Here is an 18,097-nt window from a genome sequence, read left to right as displayed (position 1 = left end):
AAGAAAACAAAAATAACGACTTTATTCAACAATTCGTCTCCTCTGTGTCTCTCCGCATCACCGTAGCGCCATTTTGGAGAGTATCCGCTGAACGCAAGCAGCGTACGCTCTTCTGTGTCAGCCGCGCTGCACGGATGCGCTGTTTTCGTTCAAATCAAAGCGTAAGTACATGTAGAAAATGTATCCTTGTGGCGCGGCTGACACAGCAGAGCGTATGCTGCTTGCGTTCAGTGGTGTCACAAGCCTCCCGGTTTTCATCCAAAATATCTTAAATTGTGTTCCGAAGACGAACGAAGCTTTTACGGGTTTGGAACGACATGGGGGTAAGTGATTAATGACACAATTTTCATTTTGGGGTGGAGTATCCCTTTAACAGGCATTCAGAAGTGTTGTCGTGTGTTCTGATTACGATTTTTGCAGTTAAATTGTTAGCACAAGTTACTTTTTAAGGGAAGAAAGAGAAATATCTGGCCTTTGTGTAATTTGTTTGCAAGACATTCATAGCATAAATACTTTATTGATGTTGCTATATTTGATTCTATATTTGTAAAACTGCGTTGAAACACACGGGAAATGTGAACACAGAACATTGAAATTATGAATATTATGAACAAAGTCACATAAAACAGAACAGAACCATCAATGTCAATTTGAATAAATGGCATTAAAAGAATTTACTAAAAATCATATTTAGTTAATTGCATGCGTTATCTTTAATTGTAATAAAACAAAGGAAGTAAATTATAAATATTGCATTTCTTCACAGAGCTCACATTATGAGATTGTGTTCTCTGTGAAGGATGCCTGAATTGGCCAAAAGATGGTGAATTAGACACCATTGTAATCATGCTGCCTACCTTATACAACAGCTTTTGCATCGAGAACTCATTGATGACTATGTAGGCAGCCCACTAGGATTTGGAACAGAGCCTTGGAGTGAAAGTCACATGACGCATCTCAAAGTTTTGACACTCCATACTGTTGAGTCTAAGGTTCTTTTAAATATGTAAAGGTGAAAATTCGTCTATTCTAGAGTTTCCAAACACGCTCAGCAGACATGCTTTTCTTTAGCGTCTGCATACCACGAGACTGTCGTCACATCCAGAATGGATTGCAAGCGCAGAAGCCACCTCAAGAACGTTTGTTCAGTTCCAGACAATCGGAGCAGGCCGTAATTGTTCCGGCATGATGGAAATCATTTGGTCACAGTGCTGCTATTATACCGCAACTGGGAAAGGCATCCCTAGAATGATGAGTTTGAGCGGCCGTCTCTCTGTATGGGTGGGCCAGTTCCTTCAGGGGAACATTGACCTCAACCATGAAAAACCTGCAGTCTGTGGAGGCAGCCACGTTTAGATAAGCAGACTTTCTATTTCTGTTCCACATCTTTGTTTGTGATTTAACACTCGCATGATGCAGTTCTATAGTTATTTGACTGTATATGGTCTCGAGTCGATTGGTAGTAGGGTTAGAGTAACCAAGTAAAGTCTGGTGAGTGTCCATCAAACGAGAGCTTTTTTGATAACAGCGCCAGTGATGGAAAAAAAAGCAATGACCTCACGGATATCAACTTAAACCTACTTTATGCTCCACCAGCAGTAGGAAAACAGACACTCAAGAAATATGTTTAAAACTATTTTTGCGAAATATTGCAAAATTGATTGATACGTTTATATTTTAAGATGTTTACAACAAGAGCCGCATTTAACTTGAACAACATTAACATTTTAAACCCAAGCGTTTTGCAGACCTTTCAACCGTGTCATTTTTGTTTTGTTGAATCAGCAAAAATAAAAAAGCACAACTTAACTTTGCCTAGGCAGATTTTGTTTCTTGTTTTTTTCTTTTTTTTTTTTTGTTTCTTTAACCCTCATTCTAGTTAATGATATCGCATTGGACTAAAACTTACTGACTTTGCTCACACACAGGATAACAACTTCCCTAAAAAAATTATAATTTTCATTTTGGAACTGAATTGTCATAGTCCTCATTGATCTGAGTTTATGAACCTCAGATTTTTTATGAATATTGCCAAAATGATCCACAAATAATGTTTTGTTTTCACTCATAAACTGAAGTGCATTGGCTCAAATCAGTGAGGACAATGGCTAATCAGTTCCAAAAAGAAATACAAAACCTGTGCTAATTGATTGAAACAAGTTGATTAAACGATTGAATGTGTGATTTGGTGATAATCATTTTATAATTTCAGATTTAAAAGCAATTTTTAAAAGACTGGTCATTTTTGACCGGGAACACCAAATTACTGTTGGTAAAGGATTTTCAGCACAAGGGTTAAATCAAATGGTTTAGAACAAAAATTGGTAAATGTCAAAAATCCCTCCTGCCAGAGGATGCAATACTGGAAATTACCCATTGCAAACTGTGATTTATTTGTTTAAACGCCAAAAACTCTACTTCTGATGCCAAAACGGCTCCGTTTTTTTCCCATTTTGAAGGTGATTATGAATTATTTACCTGTGTAAATGGGCCAGATGTGCACATGAGATTACAGCAAAAGATAAATTTGCCTAAAAAAAGATGTGGAATAGTTTCATGAAAACACATGTAGCATCATCTTGGTTGCATTTCCTCCCATCTGCACATCTAACCATCTGGAATCACCCTCTGAACTCGGTTAAAGGTTGTAATTGTTAAATGAGAGGAATTTCCCCATTCATTCAGGAAGGAGGAGCGGAGACGCCTTGTCTTGGAGAAGTCTGTGTTTAAATGGAGCTCCTCTCTTTTCAGCTGATGTACAAGGATCCCATTGAGATAGGGTTTGATTGAGAAGGGATAAGCTCATACCTCAGGCTTAATGTCTCCCATCTCAGATTCACTTCCTGGCTTTTGAAGTCGGTTTCTTTGAGTTCCTCGCCCTGAGCAAATGGTCCACAACTCAAGTGAGATCTGATACGAGGGGTTTAACTTTTACAGCTGCCCCACAAGACCGATACAAGAGGGAAAACTGTACCTCAATTGTAGATTGGCATGCTTGTTTTGTCTGTTAAATAAATGTACACTTCAGAGAAGTTTTTTTGTAATGTTTTTATGTTTCATGCATCGCTACACTATTGACAATAGACATGTTTTGCCCACAAAATCTCGATGAAATTTCACTAATATGACAGCGCCTTTTGGCTTAGCGGTTTGTTCAAATCACTAACACTAAATATGAGGCTATGTGCTAAAGTTGATCATTACATCACAACAGTTTTAAAGCTTTCCTGAGTGAAGCTCTCATAGTTTTAAGAGTTGACCTCTTTCTGGTACAAACAGAAAAATATGCCTCAGTGTTTTGGGATTTCCATCGTGTCCTGACTCGGATGTGGGATGTTTAGTCATAATAAGCAACTCCTGTTTCAACCGGCCCACTTTACAGTGTTTATTGATATTTGCTTCAATGAAGCACCACAACCGTGAGCTGAACTTTAAATCACGGTTGATTGCTACCATTATATATACATTCAAGCTGAAGGCCACAAGAAACACCATGAAGAATCGTGAACACAAAAACCTCACAGACGTCTTTTCATGTCTGTTTTTGAAGTTTCCGTTGCTCTGTTCTGAACTTCTGGGAATGTGGCTTGTGTAAAGCGTGGTGTTCTGGGTAATATGGAAACGATCCTGATGTTCAGTTCTGTGGATCGTCTCCATGGTTTTATAAGCCCTCCTGCACAGTAGGTTCAACGTGCCGTTTCCTGTTTTCTGTGGGCCGTTTGAGGGCTTGAGAGGAATGGTTCAGTGTGGGACTGTAAAACTGAAGCTTTAAATGGAGCGTATTGTGGAAAACAGTTTATTAAACTCAAGAAAATCCTTGACATAGTTCCCTTTCATGGGAACTTCGAACTGCGTCCTCTAGGGGTCGCTATGGGGAACGCCTCGTCGTGACCCGTGTCTGAAGAAGGAGAAGTGACAGATTTAAAATTATGAAAGTATTAAAAGTTTTAAAAGTTAATCATTACTTCAAGTGAGATTATACCAGCTCACACTTTCCAACAGAATATGGTTAAAACAAGAAAAATGAATCTAGAGTTTAACAGACATGAAACATGCAAACCATTAAACTGTATATTACTTTATGTAGCATGACCCAGTTTTGATATATTATACACCCAAACATAAACATTAAAGAAGGAATATTCAGTGGCTTTTTCCAGTCAAGGCTTCAAGCTACTTGCCTATATTGAGTGACACAAATGATAACTAGCCCCTAAAGTTGCCCAAAAACATATTAAACCATACAAAAAATATAACAAGTTTAAAATTTTAAGTATTTATTGATCCCCAAGGGGAGAAGGTAATGGAAACTTGCAAAACGTCTCAGGTTACTTATGTAACCATTGTTCCCTGAGTAGGGAACGAGACCCTGCGTCCTCTAGGTTTCTTGCCATGCTGCGGATGCAAGCTTCAGACGAAGAAGTGAATTATGTGTGCTCCCGGCGCCTATTTATACTGTAGTCGCACCGGTAGTGACGTCATGGCTGTCGCCGGCCAACGAGTTGGTGTTTTTTCAATGTATGCTTCAGACACGGGTCACGACGAGGCGTTCCCCATAGCGACCCCTAGAGGACGCAGTGTCTCGTTCCCTACTCAGGGAACCATGGTTACATAAGTAACCTGAGACGTTTTCCCTGCTCAGGTAAATTACTATTTTGCATACTTTATGATTTCAATATTCAAAAACTTTTTTTCTGACACATATTAAACCATAATAATTATAATTATATATATATAATATATTTATTTTATATAATATACAATTTAATATAACAGTTTAAAAACAGTGTGTTATTTTTTATTTTATCCCATTACTGTGTATAAGAAAAAATCGAGATATAATAGAAAAGGTGTTGTGTTTGTCACTAAGCTTTTGAGAAAAAAAATTGATTGATTTTTAAAATAAAGTAATAGAAAACAGTAAATAAAAATTTGGGAAAAATATATTAAATGAAAATAGTATTAAAATAAAGTGTAAAATTTAAAATAAAATAAATTATTTTACATAGTAAAATGTGTTGCGAATGTCATTTCTTGTTGATTTTAGGCTGACAACCAAACCTGGCCTGGAGAAACAACTGAGATATTAAAAATCTAGAAAAAACAATTGAGATGTTAAAAAGATCTCATTTGACTTTTTTCTTGTTTTCCAGGGAGCTTTCAAGGAAAAATCTGTTTGTAATCTGGTTGTAATTCAGACTGTTGATATTTGTTTGCATGTTTGTTGTCTCATTCTTGTGTTTAAATTAAAGCAGCTGAACGTCTCTGCTTGCTGTTGGAAATGGGAAATGAAGATATAGATATAAAGATATAGATAGATAGATACATACTCTATATAATATCTATACATATATAGATATATATACAGATAGATGAAAGACTGATCCTGCATGCAATGGCTGACTTTGACATTGATGTTGTCGTGTAAAGCAGCTCACTGAAAGCGCTCCTCACAACTAATAACAAAGCATTTGTCCGTGTTCAGCCGGGCCGCCCAGGCTGCTGAGCTGGTAGATTCGCTGTTCTTCTCTCGTCACGAAAGGGCTCAACTTGTGAATGCAAAGCACTCTACATGTGCTTACGGCAAATTAACCCCAGATAAATAATCGCCAAAATATCTCCTGGCGCCGTGTGTATTTAGTCCCGTCTTTCTGAGACTGTCTGGCTGGACCGTGAGCTGCGGGGCCCGTGGCGAGCGCCGAGTCAAATTCAGCTGCTGATATCACCGGCCCAGCAATCTCATTCATTGTTCCTGAGCTTCTGTAATCGGTTGTGCTGCTGACGGCCGCTTTCTGCAGATCTAAACCAGAAACAGTCAACATCACACCTGATCTATCTATCTATCTATCTATCTGTCCGTCCATCCGTCCGTTAACAGACAGGGAGAACGATAGAAGGACAGACAGACAGAGAGAACGATAGAAGGACAGACAGACAGACAGACAGAGAGAACGATAGAAGGACAGACCGACAGACAGACAGGGAGAACGATAGAAGGACAGACAGACAGAGAGAATGATAGAAGGACAGACAGACAGACAGACAGACAGAGAGAACGACGTTCTCTCTGTCTGTCTGTCTGTGTCTGTCCTTCTATCGTTCTCTCTGTCTGTCTGTCTGTGTCTGTCCTTCTATCGTTCTCTCTGTCTGTCTGTCTGTCCTTCTATCGTTCTCTCTGTCTGTCTGTCTGTCGTTCTCTCTGTCTGTCTGTCTGTCTGTCTGTCCTTCTATCGTTCTCTCTGTCTGTCTGTCTGTCCTTCTATCGTTCTCTCTGTCTGTCTGTTCTTTCCATCTATTTTAACAAATTTTGGTTCTCTGGAATTTCTTTTGAATATCAGTTTAAATTCAGTTCAGTTTCAGAATTTTAGTTTTCTCACTTTTTACAAATTCAACAATTAAATTGATTGAATTAAATGAACCTTACAATTGAGTTCCATTTTGTCCCTCTTGACATTCCAAATCCGACTGCTGTCATTTTTTTTCCATGGAACATGAAAGAAGGCTTAAATAATTTGCTGAGCTCTCATTTCCATTCATTTGCAGTGAATGTGTACCTTATTAAGCCTACCTGTCTGTCATGTGTAGTTCACCCATCCAGATAGTCATTACACATTATAGATTAGATTACATTCCATCAACTCAAAGCAAGCTATAAAAATAACTGCACAGAACGATTGCAGAGACTTGCTTACAGAAACTTGAACTCATCTGACCTCAGACTTTAAATCAGCCCATGACAGATGTAGCAGATATAATTGCAGCTCTTGTCTAAGTATGCATGGCTGTAAAAAAAAAAAAAAAAGGAATGGAGGTTTAGAAGCGAAGTGGAGGAATTTAGGACAACATCTGTTTTCCAATCAACCTGCTGTTCTTTTTATATGGCATTGAAGGAAAATAATTTTTCCATCATAAGTTTCCAGTCAGTGTAAAAAATGGCAAAGCCCATTATTTTCCGACATGTGTTTTAGACCTCAGCTCCATGTGTAAAGATGAAAAAAATCACCCTGAAACAAGTAAATCATCAAGTCCTCTGTATTGCTAATATGATATTACAGCTTTGACTTTGTGCTAGTTGACTGAATTGGGATTTCAGCTTAGTCTCCATACATGGTGATGTGTTTTGTTTTCAGAGTATTTATACACTGTAGATTGAAGAATGATAAAGCACAGTTCATTTGTTTTTCCTGCATGCTACAGTACATTGCAATTGTTTCCAGCATCAGTCATCAAACATTGTGAGCAAATAACAAAGAAACGTTGATTTAGGAGCTACAGTGGAACATCCAAATGTCTCTTTATTTAGTAATTGCAGGGTTTCTTTTTGTATTGCCCTAGAACAATATTTATTGAACCATTGTGTGAAACATTTAAGTCCAGAAATTATTTCTAGTCTAGTTTTTTTTTTAATAAGATGTGCTACGTGGTTGTATAAGTCACGCTGTTGTTGTTCAGTATTTTCATTGTGTCTTGATAATAAACAGCTGTTACTGTTTATAGGCTGCTTAATGCTTTTATTCACATTGGTTAAAGTAATAATGTACTTCTTTCAAAACCTACTGTAGTGAGCTGCCTATGTAGTAAACATTTTAAGGTACCATATTTACACTCCCAAACAGAAGTTGAATTAACTTTTTTTTTTTTTTTTTTTTTTTTTTTTTTTTTGTGATTTAATTCAAAATGTTTCTGTTGCTTTTACAGATAAAAAAAAAATAGATACTTGGTCTATCTGAATGTTTTTAATTATTTATGTTTCTATAAAAATAATGAAAAGATGAAAATAATTAATTATTTGGGAATTATATAATTGCTTTGAGAATTAAAAACATATTTATTTATTACATTTGTTTTTAAACTATCCTGATAATAAAAAAAATATTTATGATCATACTATTTTTTTAAATAAATTCTAATAATATAAATAATTAATAATAATGTATTATGATGTATTATGTATTATTAATTATGTATTATGATAGATATTATTTGTCTGTGTGTGTGTATATATATATATATATATGCATGCGCGCACACACACACACACACACACATATAACATTTCTCTACATAAGAGAAATGTGAATGATGATTTAAGTTCAGTGAGATATTTTCAATAAACTGAATGCTGCTCAGTACAGCACCATCACTCAATGCAGAAACACAAAGCAATATCCAAAAACATCTGTCCAATGCATATACTGTGTATATAATGCAGATGTGAACTGATACGGGGTTTTTGACCAGATTCGATCAGTTGAAGCCTGCTAAATGTTGCATAGTTTTATATATAGTTCATATAGTTTTCTTTAGTGACGCAGCATTGCATATTGCAAAAATGGCACAAACTGAAAAATGTGACCTGCCATGTGCTCATACATTCAACCATGCTCATTTCCTGTTGTGCTATTCCATATAAAACTACCTCTGCTGGACCAAACTGCTCTCTTGTCATCCTAAACTTAGTTTTGTGTTGTTTTTTTCCTTTTTAACACAAGCATCTGGGCTGAGTTTCATTCTCCGGTTATTGATTTCACTTATGGCGGTCAGAGGCTTGTGAGGTTGTCTGGGTTTCGTCCAGTGTCAGACACAAACCAGGTGCTTTCACAGGAACACTAGAAAGGTGATAGTCTGTGATGTGACCGATTTCTGGTATCACATCTGTGGCATCGCTCACTGACTCGTAGGGCTTGTGTTTGCTGTCAGTTTATGCAAAATAGTTGTGCAATTGTATAGATTTTTATATTTTCTGAAGACATTCAGACTGTTGATTGTCTGTGCAAACTCACTGTCATGAAGTGTTGTGGGTGGTTGCCAGGGCATTGCGGTTGCTAGGGTATTCTAATGTATTTTGCATGTTGCTGGATTTTTTTTATTTATTTTTTTTGGACAGAAACATTAATCTGAATATTTATTTATTTATTTTACTATAAAGATGAAACAATGTAATTGTTTGGGACTTACATTATATGGTTGCTTTGAGAATTTATTTATTTCAAAACTATCCTGGTAACAAAAAAAGATGTATGATTATAATAAAATTTTAAATGATAATAATGATCAAAATGTATAAATACTAGGGGTGTAACGGTACACGTATTCGTACCGAACCGTTTCGGTACGCGTCTTTCGGTTCGGTACGCATGTGTACCGCACGAATACCTACAGGTTTTTTTTTTTGTTTTCTTCTCAGGAAATTCAAATAATAAATGCCGTTTTGACCGTCTTTTATGTGGCATGACAGATCGCTGTATAAACGCCTTAGAGAGCCGCTTCTGGGACGGTTCAGAAACGTGCTGGTATAATCCCAACACAAGCACTGACTAGAGCGGCCGCGATCAGCTCCGGTTCCGGTGTCTGAGCCGTGACGCCCATTCACATTCAGATTTGTGCAGAGCGGAGCGCGAGTGAACGCGATCATTTCTTCCTCTTTACTACTAGTTTTAACGCAAATAAACAATCAGTGTTTCAACCGCGGAAAGACATCAACAATACAGCGTGGAAATAAAATGTCACGTTATTCAAAAAACAAAAAAAAAAAAAAAAAGTTTAGTTTTCCCCCCTGCTGTACCAAAATCATACCGAACCGTGACGTTAAAACCGAGGTACGTACCGAACTGTCATATTTGTGTACCGTTACACCCCTAATAAATACTGTATTATACATAATATATAAAATATTATATCCTATAGTATTTAATTATTTATGCTTCAATGTATTTACAGTATCATAATTTATAAATATTGTAATGTTTATTATATATATATATATATATAGAGAGAGAGAGAGAGAGAGAGAGAGAGATTTATAGATATTTATTTATAGATCACAATTCAACAAAAAACAGCAAAATACACAATAATAATAATGTTCAGTACTGAACAAAACCAAATGTTAAATATGAAATGAATGGCATATCTGTGTCCTTTATGGCACTGCTTTTTCCTCTAGGAAAATGTTAACTTCTTGCAGGAATATGTTGTTATTCCTCAGGACAGGCGGACGAATCAGATGACTGAAATTGGCATATAAACGCATCCAAAATTACAAATCTCTCAGTTATGAGGAAGTCAGAAGTAAGCTAAAACGGACAGCGATCAGCAGCAACGACTGATATCCAGTCAGTATGAATGAGCTTCAGACATTAAACTGTCAGATTTGTGCTTCAGTTGTGGTTTCCTGTCTGTCCATTATCTTCTCGCTCTGTGCTTTGCTCTCTCCACAGGAATCGCTTATCTGGGCGGCACCTGTAGCTCCAGGAGGAAGTGTGTGCTGGCGGAGGACAACGGACTCAACCTGGCCTTCACCATCGCTCATGAGCTGGGCCACAAGTGAGTCCAAACACCACAGAAATCTGATTTAGAGGCCCCTGTGATTGTCACAGTTTTGCTCCATCATCAGCTCTGATAGGACGCAGTTAATTATACAACTAGTTTCTGAGATGTTCTGTGGTACTTCAGTGGAGACAAACTTGTTAATATGTCTAATGTTCTTTGTGTTTGGGATCCCAGAAACTTCAATAATGACCGTCAAAATTAATCACTGATTTGACCAAATCAAACCCCAGTAGGCATAATATTTCAACTAATCTGGTAGTTCTCCAGTGTAGTAAAATTTGCAAAACGCACATGCAGTAAATTATTCAAAAGTGACAGTAAAGACATTTATAATGTTACAAAAGATTCAATTTCAAATAAATGCTTTTGAACTTTATTATCATCAAAGAATCCTAAAAAAATGCGACATGGTTTCTACAAAAATATGAAGCATAAATATGAAGCTTTTTAACACTGATAGTAATAAGAAATGTTTCTTGAGCAGCATATTAGAATGATTTCTGAAGTATCATGTGACACTGGAGTAATGATGCTGAAAATTCAGCTTTGATCACAGGAATAAATTACATTTTAAAATATATTCAACAGTTATTTTAAATTGTAATAATATTTCACAAAATTACTGTTATACTGTATAATAAAAAAAATGGTGAGCATAAGAGACTTATTTCAAAATCATTAAAAAAATTGTACTGATCCCAAACTTTTGAGCAGTAGTATATGCTTTAGCTATTGAAAGCACTCCTATACAATGAAAGCGTATTTTAACTAGTAAGTAAGTCATAGGTTTGACACGACATGAGAGTGAGCAAATTATGACAGAATCTTTATTTTTGTGTCAACTATCCCTTTAACTTTTCATTGGTGTTCACACAGACCAGGAATTTTTAGTTTTTTTTTAAGGCCGCCAACTTTTGCCAATTTGGTCAAACAAGTAGAAGAATGCGATCTCAGCTAAGCTCACCAAAACATAAAGCACCCAGCCAGATCTTCATCCATGACCGGACTCATCTTCAGACTTGTAAATATCTAGTTTGTAATCGAAATTGGTCATTTAAACCATGCATTGCGCTCTGTTGGTTTTTCTAAATACCCAGCTCTGCTCTTTTAACAACAGGTTACTTGTATACGTCCCGGTGCATCAGGTTTCTCTCGTTAATAAGCGATTTAGACTCTGAACACACTTCCATCCTCACCGTGTGCTTTGGAAAACCTAGCGAAATACCTGAAAGAGAACATGCTGATGAACATGTATCATTCACATGAACTATAGAATTGAACCGAACAAAAACACGCTTCTCACAATAGCTCCCCTTCATCTCCTCGCTAGCATAAAGCCCTCTTTGATAGAACAATGATGGGCAGCCAACACCAAAATTTATCTGGAAAAACGCCAAGCTACATTAGCGTAAGCGCCGTCTTTGTGGCAGCGCCAGTCTTCAGAGGAGTTATCGCCGTACCTGCTCCAGTATAGCATGCAGCGGGACGCCACGGGCCAAAGTCGGCTTTAATGCCGGGCAGTAATGAGTTGGCACCGATCACGCCCGACTGGTGCCGATACCAAGGCTGCGGCGCTATCATCACGCGCACACAGAGCTCCATTGTCTCCAGTCTGTAAAAACACTAATAAAGCGAGTATGTTACGGGTTTATGTGAGGGTTTAGGTCTTTACTGTAGCAAGACATGTCAATATGATTATTTTATAGAGTCGCTAGCGTTGAATATTTCTGTCAGCATGGCATTTACAGTCTCTAATAAACACATGCAACAGCATCACACTTTCTGATGGATTGAGATTTCTCAGAGTACCGAGCATAGTACAATCTGCTCACGACCTTTTGATTTGGCACGCGGGCGTAACAGAGCCTAATGATTGTCTGAGAGTCTTGTTTTAGTCTTGCTTTATCAAGTGTAGACGCTGATCATTTTCCAATAATAACAGCTGAAGGAGCACGATTAGTGCGCTCTAGGCGTAACGCTAATGTGGGCTTTGCCGCATGCATCGACTCATTTGAAATGAAAACATGCTCCGTATAGGAGAAGTGTGTCACGTTATATTTCAGTCCGCCCACAATGCCTCATTAATGTCATCATTGCTTATGCGATCATTAGTCAAAGCACCTTTCAGAATAAGGATAAATGAGTCTGTTTAATGAATGGATGGGTGGGTGAGACTGGAAAATTACACCGTGTGAATGACACTATTTACATTTTTTTATGCTTTCGAAAATAGTCTCTTGTGCAAACCAAAGCTGCATTTATTTGATCAAAAATACATTAAAAACAGTAAAATTGTGAAATATTATTACTATTTAAAATAGCTGTTTTCTACATATTTCAATGTATTTTAAAATGCAATTTATTCTTGTGATTCAAAGCTGAATTTTATGATTTTATTTATCATTACTCCTGTCTTCAGTGTCACATGATCCTTCAGAAATCATTCGAATATGCTAATTTGCTGCTCGAGAAACATACATTTATTTATTTATTTGTATTTAAACATGTATTATTATTAATATTAATATTGAAAACAGTTGTGCTGCTTCATATTTTTGTGGAAACCGTGACATTGTTATTTTTTTCAGGATTCTCTGATGAATAGGAAGTTCAAAAGAACAGCATTTATTTGAAATAGAGATCTTTCGTAACATTATAAATGTCTTTACTGTCACTTTTGAAAAATGTAATGTGCCCTCGCTGAATAAAAGTATTAATTTCTTACCCCAAACTTCCATCCAAGTGTGAATTCAGTATATGTGAAAAATAAGAATATCTCCAAAGCAGTTCTTGTTATTTTCCTTTACTAGCAAACGGTGAGAGATTGTTCAGTATGTGTTTCCATCATAGTGTAATTAGCCACCAAATGTAAGCACATACATTTGAGAAATGTTTGTTTTCATACAGCATTTTTCTCATATGTAGAGTTAGGGAAGTGAAACAAACCACTAAGGATATTAACATTTGGCAAGTAGCTTTTACAGTTTATGGACCTCAATTGTGGCTTATACGGTGTGCAATTATGTTTTCTAAGCAATATGACTTTTTTGACTTGGGTCAGTCAGAAACCATCTAGACCTGCATAGCAACATACATACAACACCTTGTTGTACATTTAGATTTCCAGCCTATATCTGTAAGCACCAATTCACTATTGGTCATGCATGATGCCTTCTCTTCCAAGTCTTTTAAGTCCAGTGCATGCTTGATAGGGTATTTGGCTTGTGAAAGCACTTGACCGTTATTAGCTTATTAGTTTTAATAAGGCCAATCATGTTTTTTTCTCTCTCTCTCCCTTAAACAATTTTAACACAACAGACATTTGGCACCCTTATAAAACCTCCCAGTATTGTTTTAGTGTGAGAGAGATTCTCATCTCAGTCCACTTATTAACCAAATCACCCCACTGACATTAAAAGCCACTCATCAATGTTAGAGCTGGAAAGAAAGCGGCGATGAAACTGCTATAGCGTTCACATTCTTCTCCTTGTTCGTTTAGTTCTCCGCAGCGACTCCTTGATTTCTGTTGTGTTCGTTTTCCTTTCGACTTTTATTGCTTTGGTCTTTAGCGGGAGCCGAGACGCAACTGCTCTCTTTATTAGTTCCTGCGCTCGCTGCCGCCGCTTCAGTTTTCGCTTGTTGTTTTTAATTTGGGAAATGTAGGTCAGGGCTTTGGAGAAAGCACTGTTACGGCTCTCTCTGACTCGGTTGCTTTGGTTTTCATGGGCACACTTGCTCTTTTTCAGTGTAATAATGTATTGTTATGCATTCAAGGGAAGCTTCGTAAACAGTTGTTAATGATTATGTTTAACAAGCACAGTAACTATTTATTGTGCACTAAGTTTGCCTGGGGGAGACCCGTAGTTTGTCAAATCACTGCTGTTTCTTATTAGTGTTTGGTGTTTTTGATGGTCTTGTCTCTCTAGCATGGGCATGAGCCATGATGACGATCACGCCAGCTGCACGGGCCACTCTCACATCATGTCCGGGGAATGGGTCAAAGGTTGTAACCCCAGTGACCTCTCCTGGTCCAGTTGCAGTCGTGACGACCTGGAGAAGTTCCTCAGGTGAGACTGTGTGTGCTGTAAGATGTAAAATCCTCAAACTAGCCTCTGTTTTTAAGTGTTATTAGTAGGTTAGGTGTTAGTAGGTGTTATTGCCTGTTGGCTTTCAATAGCCAATACTGATAACTAGACAGTGGAAAATATTTTTTATGAATTTCTGGAAAATATTTTATTTACTAGATAGATAGACAGATCTAGAGAGAGAGAGAATATGTAATTTAACAATATTGCAATAATTGTATTTGATCAATTATAATTTATTATATGTAATTATAGCAAATAAGATTCTGCATATACTGCATATAATTAAACTACAGAGACATTTTCAGAAAAAAAATCTTTAAAATAATCTCTCAAAATTAGATTTTTTATTAATAAATAATATAAAAGTTGATATAATTATATTAGTAATTACGCTTATAACAATTGTAATTACACTTTAATTTTAATAGTTTTCAGTTTCTATATATATATATATATTAACATATGTTATGATTAATTCAATAAATTAATAAAATTCACTACAAATATTTGAAAATACTAATTGTGAATACTGCCAATATGTATAATTGATTTTAAGCAAGCTATTACTAGTTACTACTAACACCTAACTAAGTACCACTAACCAGGCTAGATTCAGTCTCCCACATTAATTATCTGGCAAATATCCTTAAGGAAGGTGAACAAACAGGCATTTGAATAGAGGAGAGTTCATTCTGGAAACCCAGGCTTAATATTGTCTGCTGCGGCTCTATAAACAAAGAACCGGCTGGCAGTGACATTTTCAGAAAAAAAATCTTTAAAATAATCTCTCAAAATTAGATTTTTTATTAATAAATAATATAAAAGTTGATATAATTATATTAGTAATTACGCTTATAACAATTGTAATTACACTTTAATTTTAATAGTTTTCAGTTTTCTGGTTTTACTACTTTTCCATACACAAAAATCTGAATTTAATTTAATTTATTTATTTTTAATATTATAGTATTTAATTTTATAATATATTTGTAATTTATAATATATTAAAAATATATAATATACATAAAACATATAGTATTTATATAATACAATATATGTATATAATGTATACTTTTTAAATATATTTTTATGTATCATATGCATAGGCGCACACGTGAAGGCTGTTTCAAAAGGTAGGCACAAAATGATGCTGCCTCGTTTTGAAGCAGCATCACATGTATTCATCCTGCAGAAGGCAATCACATAATTACTGTGAATTCACACATGCCTGTTGTCACTTGTATATAAACTTGCACATGCCCTGTATGACAGCATTTTCCCTCTTGTGCCGGTTTTTTATTTTATTTTAATTTAATTTAATTTAATTTAATTTTGTTTTATTTTGTTTTGTTTTGTTTTGTTTTTATTATCTTAATTTTAAATCAAGCTGGACATTTAGTTTGTCATATTTTATAGGTGTTGTCAGTGTTTTAATCAAATTCCCATTAACTAAATACACAATATTTGAATTTCATTTAAATTTATGTAAGTTTAATTTTAAATTGACAATTTCATTTTATTTTATTTTATTTTTCACAATGTTTATTTTACTTTATTCACTTAAATTCAAAATGACAAATTCCTTTTGAATGAATGAATGAATGAATTTACTTATTTATTTATGTTTGCTTGTTTGTTCATTCGTTCATAACATAACACATTGTTTTTCTCTTAAACGCATAGTTTTTTCTCTCACACAGGCCATGTCTGCCTGATTATTTTAGGATGAGCTGAAATATGAAATATTTACAGAGAGCAGACGTGCTTGAGAATCCTGAAGTGCATGCGCTCATTAGGCTTTAAAGCATCAACGTCAACCTTTTCAAAATATTTCTCCTTTGCAGGTTTTGCAGAAATCTGTCGATGTTTCACTGTAGACATCGTCTGATGCCAATTTGGTAGACATCGCCCAACCCTACTGTGTTTGTCTAATCTTACACTTATTGAAAGATGAGAGAGTGGACTTGGAGAAAGATGAATTTTACTTTGAGCAAATGAATTAGCAATGGAAAACCAGTATTAGAAGCACAACAATTCCTAATTTCTTTTATAAGAAAGCTTGCAATTCATAAAGTTGTGTGTGAAGATGTTGTGTACATCGTTTGTCTAACATCTTACTGCCTTTCAGATCGAAAGCAAGTGCCTGTTTGCTGCATACTGACCCACGAAATCGCTACCACATCCGCCTGCCAGCCAAACTTCCCGGGATGCACTACAGCGCTGACGAACAGTGCCAGATCCTATTCGGCACCAACGCTACGTTCTGCACTGATATGGAGGTGTGTGTCTGTCTTTCATCTGGGAATGCACTGATATCATACTGCGCTCATGCACTACATGTTTCCATACCGTAAACGGACACAATGCAGCGTACGTACACACAAATAAACACTGGCAACATGCAACTGAAACTTTTTGACCTAAACAAGTTCATATACAGTATATATGACAGAATCCCATTGCAGTTACTTTGTTGTCTTGGTCCTGGGATCACTTCCATATGTATCTAGTTGATGGATAAATTTATCCAGGCTACATTTGTAGCAGGTGAATATAATAAAAGGGTTTAACGTTTATCCACTAAAAGCCTCCTTCTACATATTGCATAAAAAACATGAAATAAATTAATTTCTTTATAAAAAGCACACCTCGCTTTTTCAGATCGATGAGCTTTGTAAAAATCGACGCGTTTCAAAAAGGCGGGGCATAGAGGAGAAACAATAATGTACAGTATGTGGAAAATAATGTGTTTTTTTAACTTTAAACCGCATAAACACATTTCATTACACCAAATACACAAAATAATGTTCTTTTTAGCAGCATCATATGACCCCTTTAAAATGCATACATTTTAAGTAATATAATAATATGCATATTATATATTTAGTTTAAATGGTACATAAATGAAAATAAAAGTCATAAATTAAGATATAAAATATGCACATTAAAAATAAATTGAATTTGGCATGAATCTGTTTGGTCTTTGTAATAGTCACAATATTAAATGTGACTTCATAATTGTGGTATAATAATTTATGTTATACATGTAAATGATTCTGCTAGGGATGTTCATTTTAACCAGTTAACCATTAACCGACCGTAAGAATTTTTGACCGATTAATACAAAAGTTAAACGGTTTAAAAAGTAAATTATTATTTTTTTCAGTAATTTATCAAAATATTTAAAAAGGTTTGCTGCATGGTTAAAATACGCTACGCGTATATAAAAAAATTGCATTTTTTAAGAAGAAAAAAAAACGCAAGTCGTATTTTATTATTTAATTCAGAAATAGGCCTAATGCCGAAGCAAAATGTTTACAAACATTATAATAAACACTGTAAGCAAATCCTTTCAATTAACAGTATTTAGAAAAGAACAAGAATTAAAAATATAAGAAGCTATAGCAATATAAACGACAAGCCAAAACGAATTCATTTAGGTTGAAACTGAAACCAACGTTGGGTATTATTTAAGTAAAAATATATTTCTCGTATAGGCCTATTTATTATTATTATTATTTTATTATTATATTCATATTTTATTATATTATTATTATTTATATATATATAAATTCGACATTAGACTTGATTGCACAGATATTTAAACTGAACTGAGCTGGATGATTACATCACTGAATTCAATGATGAACTGCCTTTAACTGAAAAATTTGTGTTTA

The 18,097-nt window shown here is 35.4% G+C and overlaps 1 protein-coding gene across 1 annotated transcript in view; it reads left to right on the top strand.

Annotated features, from left to right (window-relative positions):
- LOC107719674 (A disintegrin and metalloproteinase with thrombospondin motifs 17-like) overlaps positions 1–18,097 on the top strand; it is a 112,592-nt gene that overhangs the window by 38,476 nt on the left and 56,019 nt on the right. Inside the window, exons 9-11 of the mRNA XM_016527156.1 lie at positions 10,221–10,326; positions 14,259–14,399; positions 16,549–16,699. Of these exons, the coding sequence (XP_016382642.1) occupies positions 10,221–10,326; positions 14,259–14,399; positions 16,549–16,699 (398 nt within the window). The remainder of the gene's footprint in view (positions 1–10,220; positions 10,327–14,258; positions 14,400–16,548; positions 16,700–18,097) is intronic.

The sequence above is a fragment of the Sinocyclocheilus rhinocerous genome, unplaced genomic scaffold, assembly GCF_001515625.1.
Source record: "Sinocyclocheilus rhinocerous isolate Xijiao unplaced genomic scaffold, SAMN03320098_v1.1 scaffold2406, whole genome shotgun sequence".
NCBI lineage: Eukaryota > Metazoa > Chordata > Actinopteri > Cypriniformes > Cyprinidae > Sinocyclocheilus > Sinocyclocheilus rhinocerous.
The sequence above is the reverse complement of the archived record's forward strand: the minus strand, read 5'-3'. Positions and strand labels throughout refer to the sequence as shown.